We start from the raw sequence: 23,752 nt of genomic DNA, 5'->3' as shown, positions 1-23,752 counted from the left end.
TTACCTCTTTTATACATAATTCTCCATCCTCTTACAAATATAATTCGCTTGCTTTTTGCATATAATTTGTTACAGTTCTCTAGCTAACACCAACTTGACTAGACAATTGTTCTCTTTTACAATTGCTATTACAAATCATTACTACACTCTGCAATAATTAATAGCCTTTTAGTTAAATTGTGTTGGTTTTCTTTTGAAGCTTTTAAAGATAGACAGGCCTGTATTTTGGGCTTAAGATGGCAATTTACCACCAGACTCTACCCATTCAGATAGAGGTGAACAGTTTGTTTACTCATGTACACACCTCACCTGAATAATTGCAACATTTTAACCTGAGTGACCCTTGCACTGTCAGTTCCAGAATGTTGCTTGAAACCCTGTGCACACCTGCATTTTTTGCAAACTATTTGGTACAGGCAACTTGCCCTATTTGTTTTTTAAAAGGCAGTCGGTATCTTGAAAGGAACGAACACATGGTATTGCTGTCTTGCATGCAATTACAGACTGAATAGCAGGGTAAACAGAAGGATCCATAGTGCTCTGTATAGACTTGTTGACCTTTTGTGATACTAGTAGATAGAAGGAAAGCATCAATAGAGAGCTAGAACATGCTTGAAGTCTACCAAAGAAAGTGGGATCATGTGGCCCAGGGACATCTGTTCTGAGTCTGTGCCCTGGGAATTGGTAGCGGCAATATCACAGAAGGCTAATGATTGATGTTGACAGCCCAGTTGGCAATGAAGGTATATTGACATCTGCTTATTCCACTCCATGAAATCTCTGCTGCTACTCTGCGTATCACACTCCAGTCCCAGGCACTTTGGGGTCTTGTGTATAATATCCTAAACATCCCTGCATGCCTTCTATTGCTGCTAACCTTCCACCACCCCCTTTAACTCCACATAACTCAGGTTGAGGTGTGGTGCACGCACACTGATGTTTCTGCCCTCTATAACAGTGTAAGAAGGGAGCACTGCAAAACCAAGCAACGACGAGGAGACTTGTATCTTTGAACCCAATGACAATAATGAGGACAGTGGCAACAGGGTTTGTAGCGCCTGATCTCATTGAGAACTTTGAAAATGACACCTTCATTCTGCCTTATACCCTTCCAATAGTTTTAAGCACCCAAGAGCTACATGTACCCAGCTAGAGGAGCTCCAGGAGGTGAAAATAAAGCAACAATGCTTAATCCTGATGTGCATGCTTACAGCTACCTGTCCTAATACTGGCAGTGCAGAAACCTTGACATGGAATTAGTACTAGCATGTGGGGAACTGAGTGGCCTTCAGCCAAATGAGGAGTAAATGATGGGTCATTTGTCAGTTCACCAAAGGGCAATCACTCCTGCTGCAGAGGTAACATACAGGAGAATGTTGCATTTTATAGCTTTTTAATTGTCACTTTATCACACAGCCCATTTTGCAGCTGAACACTTTTTTTAATGTTGCTGAGTAAACAGTGCTGATGCTATTTGGATATTTTGTTGCCTAAATTTGAGATGAAGGTGGTGTACCAGCTGGTCAAGCTATATGACCCCAAGATATGTCCGAAACCAATCCTTGTTTTGAATATACACAAAGGGCACATTTATGCTCTGCCATATGCTGGCAGAACACCATGTGGGAAATGCAGAGTGGAATGAGAGACACCATAGAAGTGGCAAAATCTTTGTGGGTAAGAGTATTTATTTCTAGCCCACGCTCTAACAATTTGCAATAATTTTTGATGCATTTATACTTGTTGGAGAAAGTGTAGGAGATACTTACTTTCTCCTTTTTGATGCAACACACCGTGCACACTCCAGTAGAAACATTAAATCTGCACTACAGAAATCAGCCACTTGCTCAACTGCTCCATTCTGTTCTCCTGAGCTTTCTTTCATTGTACTGACTTTGTCTGTGAAATTTTTCAATACCCCATTCCCTTCTCCCTCCTATATTCAAACTGAATAAATGCTTCACTTGCTTCCATATTCACTTTAATGCCTGTGTAGTGTAGTTTTTATTTGTGTGTTTGATTGTTGTCTTTGGTCTGGGTTCAGTCTTGAGTAAAACCAATTTCTTCACATCCATTCTGTTAAACTCCAATCATAATTTTAACTACTCTGCCAGATATCCTCCTCTTTGCCTTTCTGTTGAGAAAAGAACTCCAGCTTGCTGGAGTTTTCCCTGTTGTTCCAGATCTGTAAATCAAGCTTATTCACTGGGTTATATTTTGCTTTGAATGATGATGCCATTCCAGGCACAACCTGATTGCCAACAAAAAATGAGGTGTGAAAAGTCAGAGGCTGGGAATTCTGCATCAAGTGGGTCACCTGATGTCTTTACACTCTGAACAAGGGCCAGGTCAGAAATCTGGATCACACCATTTTCCTGGATGGGCAAAGCTGCAATGCTTGAAGCTCTGTGCATCTTGAATTACACTTCCTATTATTTAAACTCCCTCCACTGCTAGTGAATTGTGACTAAAGTATGTAGTTTCCACAAAATGTACTGCAACAACTCAACATTGACATCACCTCACTCTCCTGGGCTTCTGCCTCTAAGGTCAAGGGGCAAACTTCCAAGTCATGCATCATCTTAACTTGACCAAGAAAGTCACTGAGGTATGTTCAAAATTGTTACATCCTATTCTAAGGCTTAGTGGGCGCACCTTTCTCACAAAGACTGAAGCAGTTCAAGGAAGGAACCACAATTTTGGCAGCAAATATAGCCTCTCCAGTGATGGCCATATTTGAACAAAATTTTAAAAACACTTTTTATTGCACAATTGTATTTTGCTCACACTCCATCAATTTCTCTTCGTATAGACCAACTGAAAAGTGTTTCCTGGATACGTGCTTCATTTCATTTAGAAATGATTTTGCAGCTAGAATACAACAAAAGGTGCTCCTCTCCTTTTTTGAGAATTATTTGAACAAGATAAAAGGGTCTGTTTCCATGCTGTGTGACTCATGTTCACAAATATCAAATGCCAATCGTCAGACTGCATCATTGTTGTTTCTGAGCATTTGTTGGGTATCTGCAACAAGCTCCCCCATAAGAACTTGCTTTTTTTGCCCTAGCTCCAAGAACTACCACTTCCTCTTCCTGTCCATGTACACAGTACAGAAGAGCAGGAGACTTCGGTTTGAGGCAGATTTGATTTTGGTTGACAAAACATCTTAACTTGGCTGAAGAAAGCAAGTTTAATGTTTCACTCTCTGAAATCGGCACTCAAACGTATTTTTACTTAAATCTGGTTTTACTGAAGAAATGTGGAATCTAGAATGAGAAAAATGTAAACTGTACCATATTAGTGTTGCTTAATCTTTTGGGACTTAACAGTTTTTTGTGAAATTTATAATGTTACATAATTATTCATTTGTATTCCGTAGAATAAATACACCTTTACGTTTTTGCCTTGCACTGTTGTCTATTGTTGTAAACCAGTCTTGTTGAACATGGTCATTATCTGGAAGGGTTATTCAGGATGATGCTGTGGAATTTGTGGACTGACTAAATCAGAGGGGTGACCTAAGAAAAGTGTGCTTGAAGAAAAATTTCCCTAATGGTGTGAGAATCCAGATCAAGGGAGCTCAGTATTTGAATTAAAGTTGGCTCATACAAGAGGTAAATCGGGAACCACCTTTTGTTTTCTTACCAAAGGTGGTGTTAATATGGAATAATACAAAACACAGAATGGGTGGATGCTGGAGATTTGAAACTAGCAAAAACAAATCGCTGGAGAAATTCAGTAGGTCTGGTAGCATCTATAGAGAGGGAACTGTTACCATTTTGAGTCCAGTGACCCATCTTCATAACTGAGGCTGGGAAGAATTGGTGAGAGGATGGGGGTGGGAATAGTTAGGCAGACAAAGGAATTCAGGATATTGAGCCATGGAAGAAGAGAAGCTAGATGGGTGATCAGGGGGTTGGCTATACTGAAAGTGACCCATTACATGACAGGCTGTGGGGTTGAGGAAGACACATGGAACAAGATGGGCTCATGCACTAAAATTATTGAATTTGAAGTTGAATCACTATCCAATACCTCAAACAGTCCTGTACTTTACCAAATCTAGTCTATTTCCTGCTCACAATAGACTAAGCAGGCTGGTGACCAATTTGTGGACCACTTACATTCTGTCTGTAGAAATTATCTCGAGCTGCCAGTTGCCCGCCACTTCAAAACACTGCTCAACAGAGACTTGGGTCTGCTGCAATGCTCCGGTGAGGCTCACTGGTCTTTCTCCCTTGTTCCACTTCAACCACCCCATAATAAAATACCACTTTCCTATCTGCTTCTTAATCAGTTCTGAAGATGGGTCACTTGACTCAACATTAACTCTGCATTCCCTCCACAGTGATGCCAGACCTGCTGAGTTTCTCCAGCAATTTTGATAATATGGAACACTTCTTCCTCCAACTGTTGGCAGTTGGTCAATTCAAGCTTTAAAGTCTGAGGAAGAATTTTGGTGGATACCTTTTAAAAGGGACATGAGAACAAAGGCAGAGAGAGAGGGCTGTACTGGGGCTGCAGCATAACTGCCTCTTGGAAGTCTCAGGTAGTTGGTGTGGTGGCAAGAAAGCTCTTCTGAGATTGGTCATTGAATGGGACTCAATTGCCAAAGTAGAGGGAGAACATCATACTGCCTGATTTTGGGAGTATGTGTTGCTGAGTAGGTGAATATGGCATTCGTTGCATTCCCTGATCACTCAACATGAGAACATGACATAAAGGCTTCTATGGTTTATTGCCTCGGAAAATGGTTTAGGAGCACTTACAATGTCTCTTAATAATGAAGCATATATGTAAGCTAGGTATACCACCATAAACATGAGAATAGGAGCAGGCCTCTTGAACCTGCTTTTCAATAGGATCACAGCTGATCCAACATTCCTCACAACCACTTTTCTGCTCTTTCCCCATAGTCCTTATTCCACTACTGATCCAGAATCTCTCTCAGCTTTAAGTATATACAAGGTCCCTGCCCCACAGCTTTCTATTAAAAGGAGTTCGAAGGGCGTTCAACCCTCAGAAGAAATTTCTTATCATCACCATCTTAAATTGGAAGCCTTTAATTCCAAAATTACGCCCTCTGGTCCTAGACTGTCCCATGAAGGAAGACATCCTCTCAGCATTTACCCTATGAAGCCTGTTAAGAATCGTTTTATGTTTCAATGAGATCACCTCTCATTGGAATTGAGAATGAGTAGATTCCTGACCTGTTTAACATTTTGCTCTTAATACAATCCTTCCATATTGGTTGCCATACTAATGCAGCTTCTCTGAACTGCTTCCAAGGAAATAGTGTTGTACCTTAAATAAGAGGACCTGAACTGCTCTCCTCACTCCAGATATAGTTTCACCAGCACCTTGTACAGTTGTAGTTAGACTTCCCTACTCTTGTACTCAAACCCCCTTGAAATAAGGGGCAAAATTCCATTAGTGTTCCTGATTATCTACTGCACCTTTTGCTAGCTTTCTGTGTTTCATGAACAAGTCCCTTTTTGTATTACAGGTTTCTGCAGTTTTTCTCCATTTAAATAAATACTTTTTTTTTCTCCCCTTCCAAAATGAACAACTTTGTATTTTCTCACATGATACTCCATTTTTGTCCACTTAGTGCATCAATATTTCTGTAAACAGTTTGTATCCCCCTTGCAGTATGCCTTTCCACCTATTTTCATCTCTTAAGTGCATTCACTTCCTTCCTCTAAGTCATTAATACATATTATAAACAATTGCAGTCCCAGCACTGATCCCTGTGGAACCCCATTGGTCATTGGTTGCCAACCTGAAAAAGAACCCCTTATCCCCTTTTGCTGTTTCCTGCCCAGGAGCCAATTCTCTATCCATGCCAACTCCATGGACTCTTATGACTTTTTGCCAGACACCGAAAAGTCCAAATACAACGCACGGTTTCCCTCTATCCTCTCTCGTTGAGACTTCTTTCAGAAGCTCTAAATTAGTCAGACATGATTTCCCTTTAATGAAGTCCTATTGACTCTGCTGGATTTATATTGTGACTTTACAAATGTTCTGCTAGTACTTCCTTAATTGATTTCAATACTTTTCCAATTATAAATGTTAGACTAATTGTCCTATAATTAACTAATAGTTAAGTGTTTTTGCACAGGGTGACACATTGAATTCCAATCCTCTGATACATCTCTGGAATCTAGCGATTTTTGGAAATATAGCAATCAATGCATCCACAATCTCTCTCGTTTACTGCTGATGACGCCTGTGCTACATTTAAAACAATTGGTGTGTGTGGCAATGCTTGGTTTTGTGGACAACATCCATGAGGGTCAGGTCTCCAATATGGTCACACTGACCTGGGTGAATGTTTGACCAAGCTGCATTGATTCACTGTTTAGCTATCTCACTCAGAATCTGTGCTCTTCATCTGGTCACTAACCGCAGGGCAGCTGTTTCACGAGAGGTTCTGAAGTCCACTTTTATTGAATCCACACTGCATGAATTTACAATTTGACTTTAGTTAGCAAGGTGTCTTGCCCCTTTATTAATGCATATGGCTGTTAATTATTTTAATTTCATCGCTGTTGTACAGTTTGAATTGCTGCTGGAAAGCATTTTTTAAAAGCTGAGTTTCTTCAGTTTTACTAAGTGTAAAGGGCACAAACTGAGTCTGTGCATGAACAGATTAATTAGAGAATTTTAAACAAAAAATATCACTTAGAAATTTTCCAATATAGGGCACCATTGACTCCATTTGAAGGTATGAATTGACACTGCATGTTTGAATGCTGACTTGTATTGGGTAGGCATCTTTTTAGTGGTGCTAACATTTAGTGTTGCTCATTACATGTGACCAAAGGTTTAAAAGAAATCTCACAACACCAGGTTATGGTCCAACAGGTTTATTTGGAAGCATTAGCTTTTGGAGCACTGCCCCTTCAGGTTAGTGCTTCATCACCACCTGATGAAGGAGCAGTGCTCTGCAAGCTAGTGTTTCCAAATAAACCTGTTGGAGTATAACCTGGTGTTGTGACTTTTTTAACTTTGTCTACCCAGGTCCAACCTCTGCTCTTCCCCATCATGTGAGACAGCTGGTTTTTGGTACAATTCTCAATTACAGGTTTTTGACCCTATTTTTACTGTTAGGGGTATGGTAACAAAGTTCCAATCATTTCCCCACCTGTGTATTTCAAACATGAGCAATTGGTGTTCTTGTTTTTTTTTCCCCTGTTGCCACTAATGTGGTGTTTTATTCTCCTAACCCAGATAGAATTTCTGGACGCGCACACACGCACACACACGCGCACACACACACACACACACACACACACACACACACACACACACACACACACACCCCACGCGTTTTGTTTTCTAGTTGCTGAGTAACAGTTCTAATTTGTCTACGTGCTCGCTGCTCTCATGTTCCTGATTTCAACTGGGATGAGATTTTGACAGTGTAATTTTGTGCCTGTTCTGGTGTAGGAGGAGAGAAATTTGCAGGGTACTTGTATTCTCAGGCATTGTTTAAATACTTGTAGCTGACTTTCCCAATGTTCTGGTAGAAATGTAAATGGCCTAGTGACTGCCTGCTTAATAACTTAGTCTGTTGGTTGTTCGTTTCACTGTCTCCCTGAAAAAAAACATTAAAAAAAAAAATTGTCACTTAAATCTGGTGTGCCAGCACCTGTCAACTCCAGTCAATGTAAGTGACTTGAGGGAGTTCAATTCTTCTGTCGAAAGAAGACCACATATACCCAGATAAAGGATGAGGTCACTGCTGGCAAGAACAGTTCCTGTACAAGTGAGCCATGTCATGTAACCGAGCTTTTCTGGGGCTAGAAACCAAATTCCAAACTGTGGGTTCAGATAAGTAGCTGCAGTATTACCAATCTTTTCATGTTGGGGAAATGAAAAAAATAGTTGTATTTATATGGTCCTGAAAGTTGAGAAAGAAAGCTCACAAGTACCTTTGCAGTTAATATAGTTTTTTTTTGGCAGTGTAGTCCCTGTTGCAGTGGAGGAAACAAGTGACCAATTTAAGCATAATAAAATCTAACCAACCAATGTGATAATCACCAGATAATCTCCCAGTGGGTTGTTGGTTGAGGGATCAGTATTTACAGGGAGAACTTTGTTAGTTCCTTGAATTTGTAAATGTTTTTTGTTTTTATTTAGGTTCTGCTATCTGGCAGCTGATTGCTTCATTTTTAAAGCTTCCGATATCAGGCACTCACTGTATAGTTGGAGCTACCATTGGTTTCTCACTAGTTTCATTTGGTGCTCATAGTGTTCGATGGATTCAACTTATCAAAATTGGTAAGTGACCTTTTTCTGTTGTTTTTGCGTGAATGTATTGTGCATGAGAGCAATGATTTTAATAGTTACAAATCCCCTCTAGCTTTATTACGTCAGTATTTTCTACTGTTGCACTTCATTGGTTATACTTTACATTTACAATGCTCTGACTTCATTTTTATGCTCATCAGTAGACTCTAGTATTGGCAAAGTGTGCAAAACCTTTTGTACCTATTAATTGTAGAACATCAGAGCTCCAGAAATGTACTGAAACTGGCCTTTTTGACCCGGAAGGTCAATGTACATGCTAATGTTTCATAAAAGTCTCATCATGACTCACTCCATTTCCACCAAACATTTTTCTATTCATTTCTAGCTAGTTATTTTTCCTGGACAAGAGGTTATAGTTTTGATGTCAAAGTTAACAATTGATTCAGCAGCTTCAACAGATGCAGTATAGATAAGTGTGATGCTGTGAGCTATCTCTTTTAGACAGTCATTCAGAATGTGGGTAGTGGTCAGATCTGAATGGCTGGAGTTACTTTGAGCTATTCTTTATGCACCATGTGAAATAAAAGTCCTATCTATCGCTGATCTATAGTGCTTCTAATGTCTCTTTTCTGTAGAAGGCTGAAGCCTGAGACTACTTTGCTCTGGTCAGTTAAAGGAAATGATTTTATGTTGGCACTTAACCAGGAAGTGTGCCATTGATAGATGGAGCTGTTGCCAGTGTGTAGGGTCCCTAGGATCCAAACGGATATATGGGGGTTTTATTTTGAGGCCCTGTGTCAATGGACGTTGCTTTTTATCAGGTGTCAGCTTATGAGGGTTAGCTGTATAGGCATCAAGAAGTCCATGTATACTAACACATAATCAATTGATCTGTGTTGGAATTAGAAGTAATCCTCTTAGCTCCCTAGAGGTTGTTATATCTACTACCTTTTTTTTTTTGGAAGGTTTTTCTCCAATATGGTAGTAAGTAGTACTCCTTGAGTCTCTCTGAAGGCACTTCACTAGCTGGTTAGAAACAGCAGAGAGTATTTATACTTTAGCTGAGAGGTGTGTAAACCCCCATAGGAGAAGCAATTACAATAATGGCCTAGAATAAACCCTAATGCTATTATTTCATAGCTCCCACTTGGATGCATCCATACTCTCTACCGAACCAAATTTATGCCTGAGTTACTTAATGGCAACTTGAATTTATGACCTCTAGCTTGATAGTTTTTTTTTTACAAGTGATAACTCCTGGTACCACTAAACTCCATCCATACTCTCTACCGAACCAAATTTATGCCTGAGTTACTTAATGGCAACTTGAATTTATGACCTCTAGCTTGATAGTTTTTTTTTTTACAAGTGATAACTCCTGGTACCACTAAACTCCATTATTATGGTGAAGGAGACTTCTATTCTCTTCCTCACCCTCACCCCCAGTTTACTCCATATTTCTGCATACCATTTCAATCTAAATAAGCATCCAACGCCCCCTTGATCTCTTCAATTGAACTTCCCATGCAGTGCATTCCATAAATTTTTTTTCAAAGTTTTACATCTCTGCAGTATTTGGGAGGATAAAAGAGAACTTTTTATTCTGTTATTCCATTTAACATTTGTCCCCCATTTTGCTACAGATTTTTAACTTTTTTTTAATTTTGGAGTTTGCTGAAGATTTTTTCTTTTAGAAATATGTTTCATGAGTACTTTCCTTCAGGATTGCCAATGTTCCAATTTTAAGGGCACCTTCAAGAAAAGGGGAGCAGCAGCGTTTTGGACAAGAAACGCCAGCTTTTAGTTTTGGATAGCTGCAAGCATATCTGTTCGTGGGTAGGTTGGAAAAAGATGTGTATATAGGATGATCAGCATTGGGATTTGTGGTTGGAGGTAATAATGAATGGCATGGAGTATGAAGGTTTGGGAGGCAATAGCTACTCTAGGGCAGTGAGACCAGTGGTCTCTGATAAGCCAGGTTGGGTTTGGAATAGGATAAGACTGAAGATTTTGAACAAGGGAGGATGATCAGGAGAACATTTGAAATATGTAGTGCACGCATCCAATTGTCATTTATTACATTTGCTGAACGCTGCAGTGTACCAGATATGGATTTCCTTTGTACTATTCAGTTAAGCAAGAATATTGTATGGTTTACTGGTACAGATGCATTGAGATCCTGAATGTACTCTTGAGCCCTATCAAAGCCATGTCCAAAAGTAGAGGGGCCACCCTCTGCTCCAGGTTAAGCTATTTAAATTTGATTCCAATGATAAGCCTTTCTTTGGAGACAACCTGTCGACTTGCATCTTTTCATATCAATGAAAAATCACCTTTGGGACAGCCTGTCCTGCTGACGTTTAAATGGCCACCTTGTGGAACTTTTGTCATTTTGTCACCTATCAAATCTGGATTAAATTCAAATGGCAGCCTGATGTGTTTTCCAATTATGTTCTTTGGGCGAATTATGCAGTTTCAAGTGATTTTGTTTTTTCCTTTCTTTGCTATGTGGAATTTGTCTTTGCAGTTGCCTCCTGGTTCATTTCCCCACTTCTCTCTGGGGCCATGTCTGGCCTACTCTTCGTCTTAATTCGATTCTTCATCTTGAAAAAGGTAAATGTTTTTTTTTTTGTTTTAAGAAGAGGTTAATGTTGCAAATTACAGCACCATATTATTCTCCTTCTGTCTCTGATTTTCTAATCACAAATTATGTTGCAATTTCTGTAGGATGATCCAGTGCCGAATGGCCTGCGTGCACTCCCGCTGTTTTATGCTGCTACTGTAGGGATCAATGCCTTCTCAATTTTGTTCACAGGCGCTCCAAGTAAGTATCTTTTGGATGGTGGTTTAGGCCTATTGGGGATGAAATTTGGTCTTTTGCAACAGCTATCTGGACATTTATTTTACACCTGCTCCACTTTCTGATTCTAACAATTCAGCATTATCCATTTTGCATTGACAGCAAAATTTATTTTCTTCCCATCTACATTTGATAATTGTTGGTTAACGAGTGGAAACAGTAACTAGGAACAAGTGAATCAAAGGTGACCTCTCTGGTTAAGTCCTCCTCAATCCTGTTGTGTTTGTAATAACTGGCTATTAAAAATAGGAACCAAAGTTAGGTCTCACTACTTTCTGGATGCAGTCTGCATTCTAATTCCAGGATAGCTATGTAGCTAAGCAACACTTCTCAACAGAGAAACACTATAAATTAATGACCTTGGATCTATCTGAAGTAATGAGTTTAATGTTTGGAAGCAACGCTGTAACTTTTTAATTATAACTAGAATAATGCAAATTTAAGCAGACACTCTTAGCCTCTGTTATCTATCCATCCACCAAAATAGGAATGTTAGTTACCAGTTTATCACAATATACTTTGTAATTGCTGAGCTTTGAAATTTTGCGTCAGGAAACTTCCCAGAGCAGAAACAACTTGTATAAACTTCCGAGCCATGAATTCTTCCCAAATGTAATACTGCTAATGTAAATGCATAAACTGATTTAAGTCGGTCAAACACTGTCCTTTCACTTATCAATTCTGAACTGATGTCCATCCTGATGTGATAGTTGGAAGCCTTCGCTCCTGATACCGGGTGTGTAAGTGGACCAGAGGTCATACTCAAACTTTTCAGACATCTGAAATGAGACTTAAAAATAGTAAGTTTAAATACTGGTGGTCATAAGTCTTCTGGTTGTTGAGTCAATAATTTGGTGATTGACTGACTGAGGTAAATTTCCACAAGTATGCGGGTCCTTGGGAGTTGTGTGTGCGTGTTTGTGTGTGTGCGTGTTTGTGTGTGTGCGTGCATGTTCGATCGCCCGGCTAAGTCAACATTTGTTACCTAGTTGCCCAGAAGACATTACAGTATCAACAACATGTCATTTCCCTGCCATATCTGGTTCTGGTGTAGAATAATTGATAAAGAGATTCATTGATACAAATAGTTGACTCGTAGCATGTGAATACTGCAATATAGAAGGTGAGCTAGATGGCTTGTTCCTAGAGTCCAAAATTGCAAGCTCTTTCCCTCCCAGCTTGAAGGGAAACAATATAATACCAAAACCACTCACTGCAGCAGAATTGTATTTGGTCACAGTTTGTGACCTGGCACATCCTTCACTCAATCACTCAAAGCAAACGAATCCACCTTGGCTCAGCAAAGAGTGCTGGCAGGTGTGTCAAGCATTCTTAATGAGGTCGTTCCCAATGAAGAAGCAACCTAAGATGACTTAGATGCCAAGCAGCATACATGATAGACCGAGCCAAGTGTTCCAATAGCAAACAAATCCGAACAACTAGCCAGAATAGAAGGCTCTGCAAAAATCCCGTCCACTATGTTGGGGAAACACAGCATATCCATGCAAAAGATGAGGCTAAAGCAACTTTAGCCATCCTCAGCCAGAAGTGCTCCATGGATAATCCATCTTTTTCTCCTCCTGTGATCACCAGCATTGCAGACACTAATCTTCACCAATTCGGTTCGCTTCACTTCATGTGATATCAAGGAAGGGCTGAAGGCTCTGGACGCAGTAAAAGTTTTGAGGGCTGAAGACTTGTGCTTTAGGACTGTCTGCCCTAATCAAGTTGTTTCAATGCAATCACAACACCTAATTTGTATGCATTAATGTAGAAATTTGCCCTAATATATCACGTGGAAAACAGGATGATTCCAACTTAGCCAATTACTGCTCCGAACGTCTACTCTCTGTTACTAACAAAGTGGCAGAAAAAATGTATAATTTTAAAATCAGTTGGCAATGACCTACTTGCTGATGCTAGTTGAGTGCTTGGAAGGCACTTGGCAGATGTCTGTCGTGCAAGAATAGTTCAGACATGGAAAAGGAGTTGAACTCAGAGGTGAGAGTTCCTGCCCTTTGACATCCAGTCAGCATTTGGCCAATAACTATATCAATCCCAAAAAAATTTAGGTTGAAAGGAATCAATGAAAATGTTCCTTGTTTTAGAGTTGTATCTAACACAGAACAAGATGGTTGTGGTTTCTGGAGGCCAGTCATCTAACTTTCAGTCACTGCAGGAGTTCTTCAGAATGGTATCCTAGACTAGGGCATCTTTAGAGCTTCGTCAATAATCGTTGCTCCATAATAAGGCCAGAGGTAGGAATATTCCCTGATGACTAGTGTTCAATATGGACTGCAATTTGCCATCATCATCTCGGACAGTACTGGAAGGCAGCAAGTACTTGTCAGTGACATTGACACCTATGAAAGAATATAAAGAAGGAAAAGTCAATTATGTTTATCACCCCATCTTGGGAATTGGTATAATGTGTTGACAATTATTTTGTAATTCAGTGATGTAAATACAAATTCTCTTAGTCTGTAAAAGGTTATGGGTTCTGAAGAATCTTTTGAGACTGAAGCTGATTAATCGTTTTTTTTGTAACGCTGAGTAAGAGGGTGAAGGGGTCCAAACCAAAGATGGATAAATGGAGTTGTGATGCAGACTAGCCCTCATTTTAATGGAATGGCAGAATAGTCATTCTGTGGAATGACCTGCCAGAAGAGTTGGTGGAGGCTGGTACAATAACAAAATTGAAAAGGCACTTGGATGGATATATGAATAGGAAGGGTCGAGAGGGATATGGGCTAAATGCTGGCAATGGGACTAGGTTAATGTTGGATATCTGGTTGGCATGGACGAGTTAGACCGAAGTGTCTGTTTCTGTGCTCTATGGCTACTCTTATTCCTATAGTTGGATTGCAAACTGTGCTATGGGTTTTACTGAGCTGAGCCTCAATTATTTATTTAATGGAGTTTATTTTTCTTGTAGTGCTAGGGTTGGACACACTCCCATTCTGGGCAATAATAGTGATCACCCTCGGTGGGGCCCTGCTGTGTGCAATCATTGTGTGGCTGTTGGTATGCCCTTGGATGAAGAGGAAAATAGAAAGTAAGTCCTTGCCATTTAAATATGTTGAGAATTGTAGGTACTGGGAATTGAACCCTGGTTGAAGTTAGAGCTGACCCATTTATCTTGCAGATAAACTGAAGCAAAGTGTGCTGTGTAGGATATCAGATGAAAGTCTTGATAAAAGCCAAGATGAAGATACACCAGTATTTAAAGAACTGCCAGGTGTGAAGGATGGGGATGAGTCTGTGCTGCCTCTAACTGGTGAAATCTGTGACGATGCTGGAGGAATCCCAGACAGCCATGTTGCTGGATCAACTGGAGTATCAAATGGTGAGTCACATGCCATTCTTGGCCTGCTTGGGCTTCTTTTTCCCAACTGGTTACAGCCGCCTGAGTCTCTCTGTCAAGACACTTTATTTTAATGCACTTTTTCCTCTCCATGCAGATTTGAATTATCTATTTTGTTTGAATGTGTTGCTTCTGTTTGTTTTGTTTTGTGACTCTTTATGACTGTGTCTCTCTTGTGCGTGCTCCCCCCCCCCAATCTCACTGCTCTATAGCTTAGCATTGTTAACCAGATATTTCTGCACACCCTTTGTTTCCCTCATACACCCATGGCTGAGATGTACCGGACAGGAAAAATGCCTTTCTTTTACAACATTTTTAACATTTCATGCACTTTGATTACTTTTGGAGGTCTGAAGCTTTGTGCAGGTGAAAATTTAACTTGTGTTAAACTAATACTTGTGCAGATTTGATTTACTTGCGTGGATCTCTGGATTGAACTTAGACAACTAATTCAGAGTCTTCAACAAAACAGCATTGGAGAAATTCAGCAGATCTGGCAGCATCTTTTGAGATGCCACTGGAGTCACAGTCATAGTTATAGAGATGTACAGCACAGAAACAGATCCTTCAGTCCAACTCGTCCATGCCGACCAAATATCCCAACCCAATCTAGTCCCACCTGCCAGCACCTGGCCCATATCTCTCCAAACCCTTCCTAATCATGTACCCATCCAGATGCCTTTCATGTTAGCTCTGCTTTTCTCTCAAAAGGAGCTATCAGACCTGCTGAGCTTATCCAACATTTGGTTTTTGTTTCAGATTTCCAGTAACTACAAATGTTTGTTTATATTATCAATTTGGAGTTGTCTTGGGTATTAAAACAAAGGAATTTCAGCCCATCTCTGAAGGGTTATCCTTCCCGTATTCCATGACTGCTCCACTGGGAATACCCAAAGAGATTTGATATATTTTAAAATCATTGTACAAGTACGGCATACTAAAACTATCGGCCAATGCAACATATGTTTTTGTTGTTTATGAATGTTTTCATCATTCACTGTACACTGGCCAAAGTAATTGTGGAGGAAACCACTGCGTGGGAAGGTGGAACCAGCCAGACTGGCAGTGACTAATTTTACTTCCCTTTCCTTCTGGTTTGAAAACACTGGTTTCATGAGTTTGTTGGATTGTCCATCAGTTTTCAGCTGAAGCGTGTAGCAGCAGCTGCTGCTTTTGGCTTCTGTAAAGTGTACGACTCATTGATGCTTTCATATCGTCTCAAGATGACTGTGTAGATGCTGCCTTTTTTTAACACCCCTCAACTTTGCTACTGATGCTGTGGAATTGATTATAAAGTTATAGAACTGAACAAGCGTGGAAACAGACTCTTCAGTCCAACTCGTCCATGCCAACCAGATATCCTAAATTAATCTAGTCTCATAGTGGCATTTGGCCCATTTCCCTCTAAGCCCTTCCTATTTATACACCTATCTAAATGTCTCTTAAATCTTGTAATTGTATCAGCCTCCACAACTTCCTCCAGAGTTCTTTCCGTACACTCGCCACCCTCCGTATGAAAAAGTTACGCCTTTGGTTCCTTGTTAAATCTTTCCCTTCTCACCTTAAACCTCTGCACTCTTGTTTTTTTTGACTCTGGGCTGTGGGTGGACCTTGACTATTTACCACATCCATGTCCCTCCGGATTTTATAAACCTTGTATAACGTCACCCCTCAGCCTCCAAGGAAATAGCCCCAGGCTATTCAGCCTCTCCCTATAGGTCAAACCCTCCAACTCTGGCAACTTCCTTGTAAATCTTTTCTGAGCCATTTCAAGTTTTACAATATGCTTCCTATAGCAAGGAGACCAGAATTGAATGCATATTCCAAACGTGGCCTAACCCAATGTCAGCCGCAACATGACCTCCCAACTCCTAGGAATGCACTGACTAAGAAAGACAGCTAATTCAGCTTCTAAGTCAGCTAAGTTTAAAGCTTTCTAGTTGATTTTATATTTTTGTGCAGTTCAGAGACCAATAATAAATGCTGTTTTGTACCAGTTATTTACTTTTTATTCCCCAGTCTTATGTTAACTCTTCATATCTATCTAATTCTGGTCCAGTTTGATTCCAGTAGCACTTTCCCGCTTCTCAATAAGCCACCTAATTTCCTTTCTCTTAAAAGAACTTTTGGATTGAACAGCTTGGAGCAGAAATTTGACATTTGAACAGCCGTCTCTATTTTTCTAACTCTTTCCTTTTACACTTTTCTGTGATGTAACTTAAATGGGAATGAGGTCGTGTCCTTTCATTGCTATCTCCTCTCCTGGATTCCTCCATGACCTTTTGGAGGCCTCTTTATTGTTCCAGTTTAGGATTAGAAGCTGTATTTTTTTGTAAATCAAATCTGAGTCTGCAAACCAAGCTGGGTCAGCAGTTTGAACCATGGTAACCCTTCCTTTTATACTGCATCAATATCAGTGATCTGCACAAATCATCTATGGAGTGGGCTTTAACCCATGACCACTTGTCTCTGGAGGCACAGCTGACCCACAAAATAAATTGTTGCTCTTGTCATGGGTGGCTGCTTTTAAGCACAATGTACCATTCAGTGGAAACGGTTTAGTGACACTTCTTGAGTTTACCTAACGTCATTCCTGCCATGTGATGTTGTTGCTGATTTTTGGTTCAGTTGGAGTTCATGAAAAGAGGAGATCGAGATTAGCTCCTTGTCTGATTTTTGGTTTTGTTTTTCTTTCTGTACTTGTATTATGGGTCTCAGTAGCAAGGTTGTTCACTCATCGCCCTTTGTGGGTTGTCTGAAGAGGATGGTCGTGAACCCTAGAAGTTGATTTCTTTGTGTGGTTTGGATATTTATCACCAGGAAAAGATGATACCATTTATGGCATGACTAACTTTTGTGTGGTTGGTTTGTTTGTTTGGAAGGATCTAGTTCCAACATTAAAATCTGAACTCTGTTGATTTTTTTATTTCTGCAGGTAGAGCTGCATCTCTTACAAATGGCAGCCTGAAATCTCCATTTTCAAATGGTGCATTTAATTTTGAAGGACACACAAGGAGTGATGGTCACGTGTACCATACCGTGCACAAAGACTCTGGACTGTACAAAGATCTGTTGCACAGAATACACTTGGACAAGGTTACTGATGATCGGCCACAACCTGAAAATTCCTACCGCCTTCTCCGTCGCAACAATAGCTACACGTGTTATACTGCTGCTATCTGCGGTTTGCCTGTCCAGCCAACTTTCAAGTCCTCTGATTTTGTGGGGACAGAAGACAGTGAGAAGCTCGTGGGTGAAATGGCCTCCTACTCTAAGAAGCGGCTACGCTATGACAGCTATTCCAGCTACTGCAATGCAGTGGCTGAGGCAGAGATTGAGGCAGAAGAAGGTGGGGTGGAGTTGAAGCTTGCCAGTGAGCTGAGTGACCCCTTACCACCACCAGAAAATGCCATGGATGAAGACAAAGAGGAAGAGGAGAAGCCCCAAGTCCATCTGCTCTTTCACTTCCTGCAGATCCTCACTGCTTGTTTTGGGTCATTTGCACATGGTGGGAATGATGTGAGGTAAGCTCAGATAAAATTGTTTATTTCCACTAAATATTGTGGTGCTTTTAAAGCAGCCACCCATGCCAAAGGCAACACTCTCTATCTTGCGGGTCATCTGTGCCTCAGCTAGTAGAATCCTCGTTCCCTGAGGTAGAAGGTTAAATCTGGCTCAAGGGACACTTAAAGGGAAGGAAGGATTAAAATTTACCCTGTTACCTCTCTGAAAGTCACTCTGTTTGAAGCTTACCAAATATGCCTTAATTTAGTATCTGATATTCAGTTCTGAAATAGAAAACTCAGCCACAAAACTCACTGGAAACTTGTCAACTTCAATAATATTATCCATTTCCATGCCTTCAGCACCCACCAGTCTCAGAATGTGCCAGGTGTACCTTCAGATGACTAATTCTCAACGCACCCAGGTGTTGTTCAGAGACAGTAAAGAATGTCCTATTAACGGTTTATTTTGTTTCACAGCGCTTCCACTTTTTTGTTTTTGAAGCTCAAGTGGTCAAAGTTTAACTTTCCAAGATGCCTCTGGAAAAGTTCCACAAATACTAACCATATATTTGTGCATTCCTTCGTTGAACCCAAACTTTGGCCCATGGACTGACTGTGTAGGTTGAGTTAAATTGAACAGGCTTTACAGGACTGCAAACGTAACTTTTTGGCTGCACATCCATTTGGTTTTAATAAGTAAGCTTTGTATGGAACCAGTGCCAAGTCATATGAAATGCCAAAGGTGGATGAGCATCAAGGAAGCAGTAACAGCTGCTTGTGAAACCACCTAGCAATTTAAGCAAAATGGTGGCTTGCATTTGTATTTATCTTGGCTTGACTTGAAAGCTTCAAAAACAAAAACTCCTCTTTCCTAGTATGAACCCATCTAAAGAAAACTTTTTTATTTATGTAGCAAATCACATTACCATTTGGCCCAAATGGTGTATGCTAATGTTTACACTCTGTACACCTATGTCCTTCCTATCCAATTGCATCTTCTCACACTGTCTCCATATCCTTATCTTTCCTTCTCCCACTTGCATATTTTGTAAAATGTGGTTTGAAGTGTAGTCACAGGTGTAATTCCAGAAACATGGCTGCAGGATGACATGGATTGGGACCTGAATTTTGAAGGATGGAGGACATTTAGGGGTGGCGGGAACTTGGGAAAAGGTCATGGTGTTAGCGCAGAGGAAAGTGATGTGCACTGTTAATCAAAGACCCAGATAATGTTTTGGGGACCTGGGTTTAAATCCCACCATGGCAGATGGTGGAATTTGAGTTTGATTTTGATTTAATCTGGAAGTTGGAGTCTAATGAGCATGAATCAATTCTTGACTGTCAGGGAAAAAAACCCATCTGATTCACTAATGCCCTTTTAGGGTAGTAAGCTGTCATCTTTTCCTGGTTTGACACTTAAGACTTATGGGCATTTAGATTTGGGGAATAAATGCTGGCTCAGCCAACAATGCTCTCATCACATGTATTTATTTTAAAACCAGTTCAGGAAACTAATATGTGAACCATTTGAATAGAGGCTTGAAATCCTTCTGGGAATGTTGTAGAAGCCCACAAACAGCAGCTAGATGTTAGGGTGGAGTATAAAGGAAGAAATAATGAGCCTGTCTGCTGAGACACATGATGTTAATCGTGAGAGATTATAATATATACAGCCTTGAAAAGTCAGATGGTGAGGAATCCATTTAATGATTTCCGGATGGTCTTTTAGAACAGCATGTTTTGGTCCAGACGCAGGAGCTGGCTATACTAAACCTGTTATCGTGCAACGAGATGAGTTAATCAACACCGGCAAGTTCCCCTCCAGGCCACTTACCATCCTGACTTGGAAATATATCGCCATTTCTTCAGTGAAGCAGAGTTAAAATCCTAGAATTCCTTCCCTAAGGATAGTGTGGGTCAAATTACAGTAGGTGACTTGCAGGATTCAAGACCGCTTACCACCACGACCACAGGAGCAATTAGGGATGGGCAGTAAATGCTGGCAAGCCAGTGATGTCTGTGTCCCACGAGTGAATTTTTAAAAAGGATTCTGTGAGGTCACTCCTAACTATCCGTGTCCCATAATTTTACATCTTGTTTGAAGGAGAGGGTAGTGGGTCTAAAACAATTTTTTAAAAGGTATAATTGAAGGCACGAGAGGAGAGCTGGCTAAAGGGAATTGCCAAATTGGGTTAAGTAATAGGTCAGAGGGATGTAGGGGCAGGCATTTAAAAGGATATTTCAGCATACAAATGAGAGAGCCCACTACTCCAACAATTTACTCATACTACTACTCTGGTGAACATGAAACTGGAAAGCGAATAGAATGTCCATCGTTCATTGCAAGGTGAATTGACTACAAAGCTGGAAGTCATATCAGTTGTACAAGGCACTGGTATAACTGGATCTGGAATATTGTGCATGCTGTTGGTAACATTATTTAAAGAGAGGTGCCATTGTGTTGTCAGATGAAGTTTGTAAGGTTCACTAAATTAATTCCTGGAACTCTAGGTTGTCCTTACGGAGAAAGGTTTGACAAGATATATGCTTGTATACACCAGAATTTAGAGCAAGAGGTGACCTAATTGAAAAGTACACAATCCCGAGGGTGGTTGACAGGGAATGTACAGAGATGGTGTTTCTTCTTACGGGAGGACCCAGAACCAGGGGACATTTAAACTGATGAGAATTTTTTCTGTTGAGCATCATGATTCTTTTGGAATTGCAATCCAGAGAATGCGGGCGAAGCAGTGACCTTGCATATTTTTAAGGCAGAGGGAGATCTTAGAAACTCTGCAGTGTGGGGTTAAAAAGCCATTTGGCCCATCAAGTTCACACTAATCCCTCGAAGAGCATCCCACTAAGACGCAGTCCCTTACCCTAACTCCATAACCCTGCATTTTCTATGGCTAACCCACCTAGCCTACTCATTCCTGGACAGTTCGGACAATCCATCTGATTGGCACATCTGTCAACTGAGAGGAAACTGGAGTACCTGGCAGAAACCCTCGCAGGCATGTGGAGAATGTGCAAGCTCCACACAGACAATCTTTCCAAATCATTGTTAGGCCTTTAAATATTTTTGAAAGGGTTTATCAGATTTTATTTTTCCCTGCATAAAAGTGCTGTAGTCTGCTCGACCGTTGCTAGTTATCCATTCTGATAAGATCCTCGTAAAACTTATTTTCTCCACTTCCTGCAGTGCTTGAACATCTTTTGTAGAATGGAAACTAGATATGCACTTTAATCTACACATGAGGGTGGACTCTCTTTTGAGTGCTTTATTGCTGACTTTCTAAATTGGGAGGCTTGTAACTGTAAAACTATTTATTTACTTTGTTTTAAGTTTGTAAAAATAGGAGTCCTCTATGTAGATAGATATAGAAACTTAATCAGAAAGTGAAATTGGACCTGCAACAAGTTCAGTAAACATGGCAAGGACGTGATTACCTTTTACATCACTGTAACACTTCCCCGAAGTATGCTGGCTGTAACTTTGAGAAATTCACAGCTTGTTCGTCAGCATCTGTTAATTGTTGGGGTTACGAACCACTGTTAAAACTCCAAAACTGACCTAGCAGACGTCATGTTTCATTGGCCTTAAATCTAATCATGGAGCTCGACCACTTTTAACTCCAGATGTTGTATTTTATACAAGTTGACTTTGATGGAGTCTTATAACTTGTGGTTTAATGCTCTTTGGTGGGATGGGGAGGTAAGGTTGATAGTTAGAAAAATGGAATTGAATTGGGTTGCTTGAAATGGGGATTTAAGGAGATGCTTTCAACAACTATTGTCTATCACAAGTGAGTTGGGTCAGAATGATTTGACTTTTTTTCAATAGAAAACTAGTAAATGATACAAAAGAAATTCCATTTGAACCAATAAAATGCTCAGTGGGGACACTGCCTATGAATCAAAGCTGTGAGTTTTAAGCCTTACACCTCTTGATGATAATACAATTGCTGCACTGTTGGGAATCCGATGAGGCTGGAGCTTGAATCAACAACTACCTACATCCAAGATTTGAAGCTGTATTTTTCCAAGCTAAGTAGCAGCACTTGTAAGCTGTTAAAATCTGTCCCTGATAACTGCAATGACGTTGAACTAGATCTGCTGCACTTCTAGGAAAAGCAGGATGTGATAAGCATTGAAGTTAAATTTAAAAGTGAACGTAGTCTATTTGGAGTATGTTGTCAACTCAGTGTTTGTTCTTTTTATGGGTGTGATGTGACTGTTGTGAAGTGTGTGTAATATAAGGGGCCTACTCTGTCTCTAGTGTTTGCACTTGCTATCCTTTTCACTCTTGCTGTTTTCTTTTTTTTCATCCCACCCCCAATAATATCTTAACACCTGTTCCCTCTGGTAGGTACAAAAATAAGTCCTACAATCATTCAAAGAAAAGTTCTCCACAATTTCCTGGGTAATAATGATCTCTCAATAGCTGCTTAACAAATTAATTGGTTATTTACTGCTTTGATGTTTGCAGGACTTGCTAAGTGTAAAACTGACTGCTCCATTTCCTTGTGCTGTAACAGTGGCTACACATCCAAAAATATTTCTGGTTGCAGAGAGTTCTGGAATGCTGTGAGCTTGTGAAAGCCTCTATTTAAATACAAGTTCTTTCTTTAGTTCTATAGCAAACATAGTTTCCCACTGCACGTGCTAACACCTTGGCAGCTGCAGGAGACCACATAGTACTTGGACTTGTAGCTGGACACATGACACCACTTCTGTTGCTGTCACCCTTCTGGAGAGTCACTTGACATTCTGCTCCTTGGCCTGAGCTTACCAGCTCCTCCCCCCACCATCCCAGCTGTTTCCCATCCAAGTGAAATGAGAGCTACCATCTGGCTTTCTCTTCCAAATGTAGTCAGCTCTTAGGCCCAAGTTGCTTTATTCCAATGGTCTGGCATATTATATTGCATTGTGATTATGTTACTAGAGTGGCAGTCTAGAGAATGAGTAACTAGTTTGAGAATTGGTCTATATATAAAACATGTGTATATTTAATACATACGGCAGGTATCCATGACCAGTATTGTAAAGGATGAGGGATCACCCCTAAATCCAACAACTTGAGTCAGATGTCTTGCTCAAGCGAACTATCTTTATTCAATACAAGCATGCAAGGAGACGTTCAACTTTCCAGAATGATTTGATTGAGTTCTACACTATGCTGTTTTTGAGTCAGATTAATTGCATAATTCACTCCACACCACTGCGCGCCCCCACCCCCCCTTACTTATGCCTTCCTGATCTGTTTACCTTTTTGATTAAATTGTAATTTTTTTTTAGTTTACACAAGGTATTCCATGATTCCCTTTGTCAGTCTCCCTTCCAGTCAGAATAGGATCTTGGATTGTCATTTCAAGATGAAAAGAACAAACAATGATTTTTTTTATTAAAAAAATTTTTTAAGGAAGGAAATGCACTTCTCTTTCCTTGCTTATTTCATTTGTAATTCCAGTCCCATACCAATGTCATTAACTCTAAGCTTCCATCTGAAATAGCTTAGCAAGTTGGGCAACTATCCAGGCGGCTGGAGTGGGCAGTCAATAACTGCCTTGTCTGCAGTACCCACATCCTGAAGGGAAATAAATAAAATTCATTGCTGAATTTGCATTTACTATTGCTTAATTCAAATTATTGGATTTCTTAAATACTGAGCAATAGGTTGATCACTTGTCCATGATTACTATACTAAATGACAAGGCAGTGGAGGGAGTTAAAAGTTAAGGGTAAATCATTGGTGGTTCTCCT

General features: G+C 40.2%; 1 protein-coding gene across 5 annotated transcripts in view; it reads left to right on the top strand.

Moving 5' to 3' along the window:
• The window catches only part of slc20a2 (solute carrier family 20 member 2), a 92,933-nt gene that overhangs the window by 54,910 nt on the left and 14,271 nt on the right, over positions 1-23,752 (top strand). For all 5 annotated transcript variants that reach the window (XM_043719864.1, XM_043719881.1, XM_043719855.1 and 2 more), the window contains exons 3-8: positions 8,149-8,289; positions 10,787-10,872; positions 10,987-11,083; positions 14,055-14,174; positions 14,265-14,465; positions 17,419-18,007. In XM_043719864.1, coding sequence (XP_043575799.1) covers positions 8,149-8,289; positions 10,787-10,872; positions 10,987-11,083; positions 14,055-14,174; positions 14,265-14,465; positions 17,419-18,007 — 1,234 coding nt within the window. The remainder of the gene's footprint in view (positions 1-8,148; positions 8,290-10,786; positions 10,873-10,986; positions 11,084-14,054; positions 14,175-14,264; positions 14,466-17,418; positions 18,008-23,752) is intronic.

The sequence above is a fragment of the Chiloscyllium plagiosum genome, chromosome 2, assembly GCF_004010195.1.
Source record: "Chiloscyllium plagiosum isolate BGI_BamShark_2017 chromosome 2, ASM401019v2, whole genome shotgun sequence".
Classification (NCBI taxonomy): Eukaryota; Metazoa; Chordata; class Chondrichthyes; order Orectolobiformes; family Hemiscylliidae; genus Chiloscyllium; species Chiloscyllium plagiosum.
Note: the sequence above shows the minus strand (reverse complement) of the source record. Positions and strands in the feature narration are given on the sequence as shown.